The sequence below is a fragment of the Dendrobates tinctorius genome, unplaced genomic scaffold (assembly GCF_039654945.1).
Source record: "Dendrobates tinctorius isolate UK_male_01 unplaced genomic scaffold, ASM3965494v1 ptg000016l, whole genome shotgun sequence".
Taxonomy (NCBI): domain Eukaryota; kingdom Metazoa; phylum Chordata; class Amphibia; order Anura; family Dendrobatidae; genus Dendrobates; species Dendrobates tinctorius.
Genome location: NW_027361684.1, coordinates 16,518,883 through 16,531,860, shown reverse-complemented (window position 1 = coordinate 16,531,860; position 12,978 = coordinate 16,518,883). Strand labels below are relative to the sequence as shown.

General features: G+C 47.0%; 1 protein-coding gene across 2 annotated transcripts in view; it reads left to right on the top strand.

Annotated features, from left to right (window-relative positions):
• Positions 1–8,156, top strand: part of LOC141080359 (adenine phosphoribosyltransferase-like) — a 52,504-nt gene extending 44,348 nt beyond the window's left edge. The window contains exons 5-7 of one of the 2 annotated variants that reach the window (XM_073565519.1): positions 7,121–7,216; positions 7,603–7,646; positions 7,856–8,156. In XM_073565519.1, coding sequence (XP_073421620.1) covers positions 7,121–7,216; positions 7,603–7,646; positions 7,856–7,861 — 146 coding nt within the window. In that variant the 3' untranslated portion in view covers positions 7,862–8,156. Of the gene's footprint in view, positions 1–7,120; positions 7,217–7,602 lie in introns of both variants that reach the window. The other variant, XM_073565517.1, reaches the window with a different exon arrangement.
• The last annotated feature ends 4,822 nt before the right edge of the window (positions 8,157–12,978 follow it).

Here is a 12,978-nt window from a genome sequence, read left to right as displayed (position 1 = left end):
CGTTTAGGAAGTAGGCAGCTTACTCTCTAGCAGTACATACCTTATCTTCTAATTTTGTATTTCGTAGTTTGTTTTATCTCACTCTGGGATTTCTTTTTATCTCAGAACACTTTTCCTTCTGTAGGAAAATCGCACTCTGCCCTGTCCTCCGGTTCCATAGAAGCAACGTGAAATGCTTGACAGCCTTTCAGGCAGCATAGGTCAGAGCTGCCATGTTTTAGTTTGTTGTTAGGGCTATTTCAGCCCACGCAGGAACCATTAGGGACTGCAGGGTCAGAAATTATGTCTACTGTAGTCTGTACAGGAACTGGCTGGGTCAGTTACAGTTTCTAGTGTTTTACCTATTTTCCCATGTGAGTTATTACACAAACAACAGTATTCTGAATGATAAGTAAAACTTTGCTGATCTTCTTGTAGTCCTCACCTTTCTTGGGTAAAGAAATAATTTTCTGTCTCAGGTATTGTGACATGTCTCTTCCATGTGGTACCATTGATGACAGCATAAAATAGAAATGGGTTTTCTTTAATTAACGCCCTTCTGTAGTCATCTGCTGGACACCTGTCTACTGTATAATTAGATGTACCTATTGTTGAATTCTTTCTATTTAGAATTTTGTAGTCTACACTATAGCTTTGCTCTCAACATTTTCATTAGAGTACACTCATTTTTGCAATATGGTCTTGAATTAATTTTTTAGGACTATTACTTTTTTAGGTGTGTAAAATAACAAATATTATTTGTAATTAATGTCCCTCAATTGCAGGAGGACTTTGTAGTATGGTACTCACAAAAGATGTTGCTTCTGACAAATCTGTAGGAGTGTACTCATTTATGCTGAGCACTGTATATATATATGTATACCAGTACAATCTGCCTGTAATTAAAATGATTTTACAGAGAAAATCCTTTCTATACTTTGCAGTTAAGCCTGTTGCTCATGGTTTTAGCTGCAGCCTGCCATGTTAGAGGTTCTGAGTTTGAATCCTAGGGAAGACCTCACTTCAAGAAGTGCAAATAGACATAAAGGTATCTAATGAGCACAGGCACATGCTGCATCTCTATCCTCTGTTCTTTGTCAGAGGAGAAAACTGGAAGAATACATCAGGGTCCTGTAGTGTCGTGATGTCGGCGATAAAGAATTCAGAGACATACACGGATGTGCTAGTGCTTGGCTGCCCGGCCGTGCTTTTTTTTTATTCCTTACTTCCTCCTTCCTCCCCACGTCCCTCCCCCGACTCCTTCTCTCCCCTACATCACTGTTACTAGGCAAAGAATGCAAACAAGGGCAACAGCCCACAAACAGCAGGAGATGTGACAACATCACACCTCTTCTTTTCTCACAACAAAAAAAAAAACTGAAACATTTGAAGAATATTGTCGTTCAAACATTAAGTCTCACTGCAGAACATAGTCTGTAAGGTGGGCAGGTGGTCTTCGATAGATCCTAGTCGGATAGCGGTGAGACAGCCCATCACCAGATGAGCCCTGAGTATCCCCGGAGACATCCCCTGTTAGGCTTACGGCATCTCCAGTCTCTGGCAGGGAGTCGTCGCTCTCCGCTTCCTCACTAGGCGTGGTTTTTGGGACGTGGCCCCGGAGTTTTTTAAAGTGGGACACATTCCATGTGACCTGACGACTTTGATTCCGGGCAGTAACCATGGTGCCCTTAACGTCTATAACTTGAAAGGGTTCCGGATAGTACGGTGACACAAACTTGCTAGTCGCTTTTAACTTTTGTGCCAGGACCCAATCGCCCACCTGTATTGCCGGCTGTCTGCCTCGATGGTTGCGCTTATCTGCATACCGTTTCATCTTTTCCTTTGAGATGGAGTCATTGATAGAAATTGGGGTCTGGACGGAGATTGCTGGAATGCTTGGAAGTTTGACCCGTAAGGGCCTGTTGAACAGTGCCGTTGCAGGTGGTATTCCCGTTGTAGAGTGGGGTGTAGCCCTGTACTGTCTGAGGAATGCGTTCAACTCTTGCTGTAAGTCCTTGTGCTCCATGGTAGCAATCCTTAGGGTCTTGTTGAGCGATTGCATGAATCGTTCGACTTCACCGTTGGCCTGAGGCCAGCAAGGAGTTATTTTCCGGTGTGTGAAACCCAGGTAGGTTGCGAAGGACTGAAAGTCTGTGCTATTGAAAGGCGGTCCATTGTCAGATTTCACGATCTCAGGTATGCCATATGCTGAGAAGATCTTGTCTAATTTTGGTAAAACAGCCTTGGCCGAGGTTGTAGAAACATGTTCGATGACTGGAAACCTTGAAAAGTCATCCAAGATCACCAGCAGATAGGAGCTATCTGGTAAACTGCAGAAATTGATGCTAACAGCTATCCATGGGCCGGCTGGCAGGGGTGTCATTTGTAATGGTGCACGTCTATGGGCAACTGTGGTGGCTTGGCACGGTATGCATGTTTCAACGAGTGCCTCTACCTTTTAGTCAAGTCCGGGAAACCACACTTTCTCCCGAAGTAGCTGCTTCGTTTTCACGACCCCTTGATGAGCTTCATGAGCGAGATCCAGTACCCTGCTCTGAAGTTTCTGAGGTATCACCAGGCGATTATCTCTTAAGAGCATATTTGAGTCTGATACTGATAGTGAATGTCTCGCGTTCAAGAAAACCTCCAGGTACCCAGCCTGATCAGGAGGGTGAAGGCGGGCCTCAGCGAGAAAACTGCTCCAGTTCTTGGACCGAACCGTCTCTATCACAAATTGAAGTTGGTGATCGGCATCCAGCGCTTGCTTAATTTCCTGTATGGTCATAGCTTTCGGTACCGAATGGGCGACGACAAAGTTGACATGCTCCTCCGCCAGAATCGTCGCGGGGATGTCGTCTGTGGTGGGCTGTGGTGCTGGGCGTCTCGAGAAATAGTCTGCGGGATTTCCAGCTCCCGCCTCGTATCTCAACTGGAGATGATAGTTCTGTAAGCGGAGCAACCAGCGTTCAAGACGCGGGGGAGGCTTTGACGAGGGCTTATTGAAAATTGGAACGAGTGGCTTGTGGTCAGTTATCACTGTGAATTGATGTCCAAAAAGGTATAAATGGAAATGAAGGCACCCCCACACAACTGCCAGGGCTTCTCTCTCAGTTTGTGAATATCGCTGCTCTGTATCCGTTAGTGTCTTGCTGGCATCTGAGATTGTGGATATGTCGCCTGCGCTAGACACTTGTGTGAGAATTGCCCCTAGGCCTACTGGACTAGCATCCACCAGTAGCTGTGTGGGTTTTGACGGGTCAAAATAGGCCATGACAGTGTCGCTGGTTAGGTTGGTTTTCAATGCGTCAAAAGCTGCTTGCTGCTCAGTACCCCATGTCCACGGAGAGTCTTTCTTTGTGAGCTTTCGCAGAGGTTCTGAAACAGTGGCTAGGTCAGGTATAAATCGCCCACAGTATGTGACCAGTCCTAGGAAGCTGCGAACATCTGACACATTTTGCGGTGGGCTAGCCGATTTTATGGCAGCCACTTTCTGTGGGTCAGCTGAAACTCCTTGTTCAGAAAACATGTATCCAAAAAAAGTTAATGATTTTTGGTTAAATTCACATTTCGACGGACTGACAGTGAGATTGCAGGCTTGGAGTCTTTGAAACACTTGTTCTAGGCGATTGTCATGTTCCTCTTGGGTTGTGCCATAAATGAGAATGTCATCACTGACGTTGAGGACTCCTGCAATGCCAGACAGAACCTGGCTGACGATATTCTGAAAAAATTTCTGCGGCCGATGAGATGCCAAAGTTCAATCTCTTAAATCTGCGCAGGCCCACATGCGTGCTAAAAGTTGTAATGTACCTGGAGTCTGGATGCAATTCAAGTTGATGATAGCCTGAGTTTAGGTCAATTTTTGAAAATACCTTCGCACCATTCAGGTCTGCGAGAATGTCATCAATAGTGGGCGTGATGTGCCTTTCTCTTTGGATCGCCCGATTGGCGTGGCGCATATCCACACATAGTCGGATTTTACCTGGCTGCTTCGGTTTAGGTGCAATAACAATTGGTGAAACCCAGGGGGTCGGGCCTTCAACGCGTTCGACGACATCGGACGCCTCCAGGTCTTGCAGTTCTTGCTCCACAAGCTTGCGGACATGGAATGGAATGCGCCTGTGGGGCTGAATAGAGGGCTGTACTGACGGATCTATATGCAATTTTATTTGAACATCCTTTAGCTTACCTAGGCCTTTAAAGAGATTTGGGTACTTCTGCATAATGTGGTGGGCCGAAGGACCTGTAATGCTGTTGACAAGGTTCACAAGGCCCAGAGATATTGCACTGGTACAGCTGAGAAGTGTGTCCGCAGAACATTCTACCACATAAAAGGTGTCAGTGATGGACTTTCCTTCAGCTGCAACTTCTGACTGAAATTTTCCGCACAGGGGCAGTGCAGCTGCTGAGCCATAAGGAAAAATCTTTATATTAGTACTTTGTAGAGTAGGTTTGTTTAGGAGCTGGTTGTAGACTGTATGACTGATGACGTTGACTGATGCCCCAGTGTCCACCAGGGCTTCTATTGTATTGCCATTCACTAGGATTACTCGTTTTGGATTAGTAACTGCGTGCACAGTATTAGATCCCTCTTCCGTCACGGAGAATAAATAGGTGCTGTGGGACTCGTCATTAATCTGCAGTGTTTGGATCTTCGGTGGCCTAGGTTGTGCGGTGGTATGAGGAGATTGTGGCTTGGATCTACACACCTTTGTAAAATGATTTTGCTTTCCGCAATTATGACAAGTTCCTCCCTTTGCTGGGCAGACATTCTGGTGAGGATACGATCCACCGCAGTTGTAACATGTGGCTGCCTGCGTGCGAGGCACATTTGGTTTCTGTGTAAGCTTTGCTATAGAAGATGTTGCGTCTGGCTCATGCTCGATGTTCTCTATCAGTCTAGCTTGTTTGTCTGCAGCATCATTTATACGCGCCGTATCTAGCAACTTCGCTAACGTCATGGTGGGGTCTCTGAGTGCTTGTCTCCTTAACTTGGAGGAAATACATCCTTGTACGATCTGCATTTGGATTTCTTTGTCTACTTCCGCAAATTCACAGTGCGCTGCAAGGTGTCGTAGCCGGACCTGATACTCAGCCATGCTTTCTGTTGGCGACTGCTTTGACTGCCTGAACTTAAAAATTTCAGGATGCCGGATTTCTGTGAGGGGAGAAGTGCTTGCTTAACGCAGCTTTGCTGAGCTCATAGTCCTTGTCCTCCCCTGTATTCGGCAGAGTAGTGAATATATCGTAAACCTGCTCCCCTGCGTAGTGTAACAGCATGGCTTTTTTCCGGGTATCATCAGAGACATTCATGGCTTGCAGAAATATCTCGAATCGTTTTAGCCATTTTTCCCAAGATACTGCCAGGTTTGCTTGGGACTGATGCACATCAAAAGCAGGAAATGCGGGTAGACAAGCCATAGTGAGTGCTGATAGCCTTGTAGACTGTTCGTGGGACTGAAATACCTGTGGCTGATGAATGAACGCTTCCTCGTCGCCAGTTGTAGTGTCGTGATGTCGGCGATAAAGAATTCAGAGACATACACGGATGTGCTAGTGCTTGGCTGCCCGGCCGTGCTTTTTTTTTATTCCTTACTTCCTCCTTCCTCACCACGTCCCTCCCCCGACTCCTCCTCTCCCCTACATCACTGTTACTAGGCAAAGAATGCAAACAAGGGCAACAGCCCACAAACAGCAGGAGATGTGACAACATCACACGTCCTGCTTCACAGGTCACTGTACAGAGGAATAGTCACATTCACATTCAGTACACCTGCTCTTGGACTGGTATAATCTTCGGCGGAAGCTGGCAGCAAGTATTTTATTTTCTAGGAACTCGACCACAGGAAAAGTACAGCATTACAAGGTACTCACTGAAATCAACGAGCTGTATCTAGAGAGGATCAAGCTCTTAGTAGCTGCTCTTCTCTAAGTTGTAGCTACCTAATGGAGGATCTGAATAACAGCCTGCCCTCTTTTTAACACAGAATTCACTGCTAGGTTATTGAAAATTTACTTTTAACAACAAACAGCCATTTTAAAATCAACAATTTAGGCATCACATATGCACATTATGCATATTTGTTTAACTAGATTGCCTGAGGTTGGTCTCTTATTTCCTGCTGTGCCAACACAGGGACATATGACCGCTAAAGTCAATCACTGATCCGCTGCAGTCAGTGATTGTCTGGAGCCGATCTCTATTGTCTGCTGTGCCTGCGCCAACACAGACACGAGAATGCCAAAGCGAATCAATGGTCTGCTATAGTCAGAGACTGGCTCCAGAGCTCACTTGTCCTCTGGCGGTGACAATATCACTGCTGCAGGAAGAAGAGACTGGTGGGGGACAAGGCACAACCAGAATGGGAGATTCAGTAAGGTGAGTATCATTTTTTTTTCTAAAGGGAATCTGTCACCTCATGTTTGCCCTATGAGATGCGGTCACTGCCATCAGGGGCTTATCTACTACATTCTGTACTGCTGTAGATAAGCCCCCGATGTAACCTGAAAGATAAGAAAAATGAGTTAGATTATACACACCCGGGGGTCCGGTCCGATGGGTGTTGCGGTCTGGCGCCAACCATCTTGTAGCGATGATGTCCTCCTTACTTTTGCCGTGGCTCCTGTGCAGGCGTACTATATCAGCCCTATTGAGGGCAGAGTAGAGTACTGCAGTGCGCAGGCGCCGGGAAAAGTCAGAGAGGTCCGGCGCCTGCGCACTGCAGTACTTTACTCTGCCCTCAATAGGGCTGATATAGTACGCCTGCACAGGAGCTGCGGTAGAAGTAAGGAGGAGGACGTCATCGCTAGAAGATGGGAGGCGCCGGACCGGACCGCGACACCCATCAGACCGAACCGGACCCCCGGGTAAGTATAATCTAAATCATTTTTCTTATCTTTCAGGTTACATCGGGGGTTTATCTACAGCAGTACAGAATGCTGTAGATAAGCCCCTGATTGCAGTGGCCGCATCTCATAAGGCAAAAATGAGGTGACAGATTCCCTTTAAAACAAGTCTGTGCATAAACTTTCCTAACCAGACAACCCTTCAATATAAAGGATATGTAGATAAATACAAACCTGAAAGGCTCATAACCTGCGATTCAGTGGAGTTTCTCACGTCCAGGACTTGTGTTTTTAGGCGTGCGCATCTTATTAGTGGACCAGTGGATTGAGACTGGAGGAACGATGAGAGCTGCTATTAAGCTAGTGGAAGAACAAGGTGGGATTGTTGCAGGTAAGAACCAATTTAAATTGATAACGAGTTTCTGATTTTTTATTTTTGTCAGAGTGATTGAACAACTGTGCCTAGAAGCATAACTCCAGCGCATTTTCTTTTTCTGCTGCATAATTTATATATTATATAATAGCAGTATAGAAAGGCCAGTATAGAAAGGCCTGTGACACACATACGTGTGATGCACCATCAAACCGTTTATGCCCATGGCGTTGTCAGGTTTGGGTCAGCAAACCCACAGCCGGTCAGTGCATTGCTGTGTATACTCGGATTGAGAAACATGGATGCGTGAAACCGGTCTTTGGCTACTAGGTGATGGTGTCAGGAATGGGTGGAAGAGGCGCCATACACAAGTCATTGACTTAATCATTGTCTTTTTCCTATAGGAGTTGCTACCATCTGTATTGAGGACAGTGCTGGAGGCAAATGGGTGAGAGAACACTACAAAAGTTCGGACTGTGTCCCTGATGACATAAGGAGCCAGTTTAATGGACACTTCTTGGAGAGCTTTCACGCCTTCAATGACCAGCAAAACAATTTGTGACAGTTTCCCTGGTATCAAAGTGTCTGCATTCATCTGAATGAGTAGATTTATGAAGTAGCTCAATCTGTATTCCAATACCATGTTATCTGTCATAGGTCTGACCACAAATAGTTTCAATACCTCAGCGCTATCATGTGTAAACCACCAGGTATCCACAAGACGGGAAGGACAGATGCGCCCCAGAAATGATTATCCATGTCACAAGATGTCCTGGCGTCTTCATTCCTAGCTATCTTTCACTACTACAAGTAGGGTAAAGAAATGAGAGTTGGCAGTAGTGATCCTTTACTTTATGTTAAAGAACTGTGAATTATGTTTACATCCTCGCCATTTGGGAAAATTGGAAATTAACTTTACCTGCCCAATACTGAAATAAAGCAACAAACACCTCTCAAATGGGTTCAGTCTATGTTAGTTTTCAAATTGTAACAAACCTAAGATCTCTGAAATGTTGCTTCAAGCAAATCAATATTCGAATAGCTTACTATAATTTACTTTGATAGGATATACATGGACAGCATGGTGGCTCAGTGGTTAGCACTGCAGCTCTGGGGTCCCTGGTTTAAATCCCGTCAAGGAGAAAATCTGCACGGAGTTTGTATATTCTCTGTGGGTTTCCTCCTGGTTCTCTGATTTTCTTTCACACTCCAAAGACATACAGATAGGGAATTAATATTGTGAGCGCCAATGGTGGGGACAGTGATGATGATTTCTATAAAGCACTGCCGAATTCAATGGTGATATATATGTAAGCAAAATATATATATATATATATATATATATATATATATATATATATATATATATATATATAATAGGGCAGATTTATGGTTCTATTGTGAGTGCTCCTCCACTTTGGCGGAAAATACGAAAAATGTTTTGGTATTTTTTAGCAAATTTATTATGTTTATAATTACCTACTGTATTTGTTAATGTTTGAAAGACTTTTTACTTGTTGCTAGAGGAGTTTTTGGCTCACCTGATGAGGTGGATACTCCAAGCCCCAGGATTGGGTGGGCACACGGGCTACGGGTGTCGGTGCAGCAAGCAGGTAAGGCACGCGAGAAACAAAGACTAGAAGCACTAAAGACGGAAGGCAGAGAGGACACCTGATGCAGGTATGGAAGTAGTGGAGGCTGCAGGCAGACAGGACACCTGAAGTAGGTATGGAAGCAGTTGAGGCTGCAGGTAGGCAGGACACCTGAAGCAGGTATGGAAGCAGTGGAGGCTGCAGGTAGACAGGACACCTGAAGCAGGTATGGAAGCAGTGGAGGCTGCAGGTAGACAGGACACCTGAAGTAGGTATGGAAGCAGTGGAGGCTGCAGGTAGACAGGACACCTGAAGTAGGTATGGAAGCTGTAGATGCCGCAGGCAGACAGGACACCTGAAGCAGGTATGGAAGCAGTGGATGCCGCTGGCAGACAGGACACTTGAAGCAGGTATGGAAGCAGTGGAGGCCGCAAGTAGACAGCACACAGGAAAACTAAGAGTCTTAATACCAAGATACAGGTGCGCGTCTTGGTGGACCTTATATAAGCCTATCCAGACGATCATATGGGAGCACGCCGGGCCACTTGCAAAGGCTGACATGGAGCACAACAGAGTTCAGCAGACTGGGGTGAAGGGAGCAGAGCCCAAACCCTGGACATGTGTATAACAAAGAGTGTGGCTAATAGGAAAGGACCTGGTTACAATGTGCAGCAATTTGCAGCAAAACTTAGGCATAAAGTAAATCGACAAGAAGGGGATGTAACGCTTCACAATGGTGTAAAAAATGTCCCAAATTTATTAACCAGAATGAGGCACTCTGATAAATTTGGCTCTTATTCTATTCTAAGTATACACTGTCCAAACATTGGACAGGATTTCTGATTTTATTTTTGATAGGTTTTCATGTCATGCAAAGTTACATCACTGGTAAATGTTCCCCAATGTCTTTGGGCCTTGCAGACCTCTGGTTGAGGGCTGATGTTGGGGGAAACAAGGGCAAAACAGGATATATATTTTTATTCTTTTATTTCTTAGGTACCGTTACACTTAGCGATGCACCAGTGATCCCGACAACGATATGACCCGGTCAGGATCGCTGGTGCATCGCTAAGTGGTCGCTAGTGAGCTGCCAAACAGGCAGATCTCAGCAGCGACAGAGCAGCGGTCGCTATTTACCTGTCAGACGAGGCGATGAAGACGTCCTCCCTCCCGCGTCCACGCGTCGCTCGTCAGCGCCAGCAGGAAGCCCAGAAGGAAGCAGACGACGAGAAACAGCCCAGGACGTTCTCGCGCGATCAGCGATAACCAGCGGGGGGAGCCGGTCGGAGGTAAGTATCACACATAGCGATATCACTAGCAATATCGCTGCTGCGTCACAAAACCAGTGACGTTATAGCGATATTGCTAGCGATATCGTTTAGTGTAACGGGGCCTTTACTTAGCCAACAGATATCTCTCCCGACTCCCCCACAACAAACGGCTGACCAGTACTGGTGAAATTGGTTGTTTCAATCAACTAATAATCTAATTATGGGGGCCTTTAGTGTAATACACTGATTGGATAAATATTTGAAAACAAATCTCAATTTGCTTGAAAATCTTATGCTAATGTATAGCTTAGGTTCAAAAACATGATTTCAACATAAACCCCAACAGCCAATCTGTCCTGGCCTTTATTCCAGCAGTCCGTGCTTTTAGGAGGTTATACATAAGTCTAGTCTATTACGTTTTTGTGCATGATTAATAAAGATGGAGACTGCTGCGATGGAGGCCAGAAGGAGTCCGAAGTAGCTCAGCCGGCCTTATTATGTTTCCATTGGAACTCTGTTTCGGTTTCTGATGGAATCCTGTTTTCTGGGAATTCTGACTGTGATTAGTGGAGTTGCGCGTTAGGCTAGTTTCACATTTGCGCTTTTGAGCTCAGCGACGGCCTGCGCACGGCCGCCGCTAAGCCCCGCACCCTTCCCCGCCTCCGCAGGTAGCTCCGCCTACCGTCGCATGACGCTGCATGCGTTCTGCGTCCCCTATCTTTATCACTGCTGCAGTTCGGTTGCGCTCGGCGCACCGTGAAAAGGACGCATGTGCCGCCAAACGCATACTGCGCACGGCCTGCGCCCCCAGTGATAAAGATAGGGGACGCATGCAGTGTCATGCGCCGGTAGGCGGAGCTACTGGCGGAGGCCCATGCAGGGGACAGGGCTTAGCTGCGGCCGTGCGCAGGCCGTCACTGCGCTCAAAAGCGCAAATGTGAAACTAGCCTTATACAGATGAAATGCCGGAGGATTTGATTACTGCCTACAACCCCCACTGTGAACAGGTAATTGAAGAAGGTTATCTGATGAAGAGCAAACGTTTCTGGTGATGTGCAAGAAGATGCTCGCCACTGGGAAGATGTGCTGAATTCATGAAAGGTGTTTTACCAGGAACAAAGTACATTTTAATTAATATTCTTGGAATAATAAGTTCCACAATTGGATGTGTTGAAAAAAAGTTCCTGTGCTGCGATAATCTTATAAATGTGCCCCTGCTGTGTACTGTGTAATGGCTGTGTGCGACGCCTGCTAGAGCTTAGGGTACTCGGTCCGGGCCGGTCAGTTCTTCAGGGGATTTCACAGCAGCAGTGATCTGGTCCGTGGCCCTGGGCGTGCAATAAAATGTAAGGGAGAAAGTTTATATGGGATTGAGTCGTGACACCACCTGTGGTGTTCTGCAATAGATGGCCTGCGCAGCAATTCAGGTCTACTGCGGCGGTTGGTGGCGCAGCAGAGATATTACAGCTCTCCACGTGTAGAGCGGGCCCCAGGGCAATTATAGGGTTAATTTGATGTGACGCAGTAAATCAATCTGAGGACACAGCAGGGTGCAGTCTTCACACTTTACTCACAGTCTTTAGATTACAATCACCAGCCGGGTGCTGTGTCCTCCGGGTCGGTGGTCCAGCCAGCTCTCGGGTAGTTTGGGGTACCCTTTACCGGGTCCCCCTTCTTGTGTACCTTCTCAGGTCATCTCTCTCTGCGCTGGCTCACGCCCTCCCTGCCCTGCACCTCACACTCAGTGTCCCAAGCCAGCAGCCTCAGGTCCTGTCGGGCAATGACCTCCTGGTCCCCTTGACCCTATGTGGCTGCCTTTTTAGCAATTGTGTGTTGATTTGGCTGTCGCACATACAGCTACTACAGCCTCTGGTTAGCTACCTGAGTCCTACAGTCTCTCTATTAGTCTGGTGCCGGTCCCCAAGGCGACCTGGTCCCTCCACCCGACTACGGTCGGCGTGGATTCGGGCGCCACAGATGGATTATTCACTTCCCTGGCCCCTAGGACCCCTTCTCTCTCCCTGGAGTGCCTCTCCGACCACTCCATCACTCCTCTCTTGACATTTGCTCCACCCGACTCCCGTTTCCATGACAACTCTCCTCTACCAACTTTCTAACTGTCACTCTACCTCCAGGTATCCTACCCTTATCTCCTTCCTCCACCCACACCTTCTACCCAGTTCCCCCTCCAGCCTGAGATGAGGCCCTCCCTAAATAGGGTCCGCCCAGATCCCCTGGCCTGGAGTGGTGTGGTGTTGGATGCTAGTGTGCGGGTACTGGGTAGTGCCTGTGGTACCCGAGAGTGGGGTACCACAACTCTGGCTGAGGTACAGTACCTCTGTGGCGACTGGATCCTCGGGTGCCACATGTGTCGTATAGGAACATGGTCTAATCATACCACATCTCCTGTGCAGGGGAGGAAGCAAAAGAGTATTCAGACAGGACAGCAGGGGATGACAGCTGATTCTTTCCATGAGATAAAGCTTTTGATGCTCACAGAAATAATCGGCTGTGATCCCGTGCTGTCCTGTCTGTATACTCTTAGCTTCCTCCCTGCCCAGGAGCTGTGGTATGATCAGGCAATGTTCCTGCATGGTCAGCCATTACACAGTACAGAGCAGGTGCACATTTATAAGATTATCTCAGCACAGGAACATTTTATTTACACACATCTAAGGGCCCCGTCACACATAGCGACTCACCAGCGATCCCGACAACGATATGAACTTGTCAGGATCGCTGGTGTGTCGCTACATGATTGCTGGTGAGCTGCCAAACAGGCAGCTTCACCAGCGATCAGCACCAGCGACGACGAGCGCGCGCGTCGCTGTGTACCTTAGATACCAGCGCTCTGGTGCAGGGAGCTGGTAACCAAGGTAAACAGCGGGTTTCTAAGAGCCACGCTTAGAAACCCGCT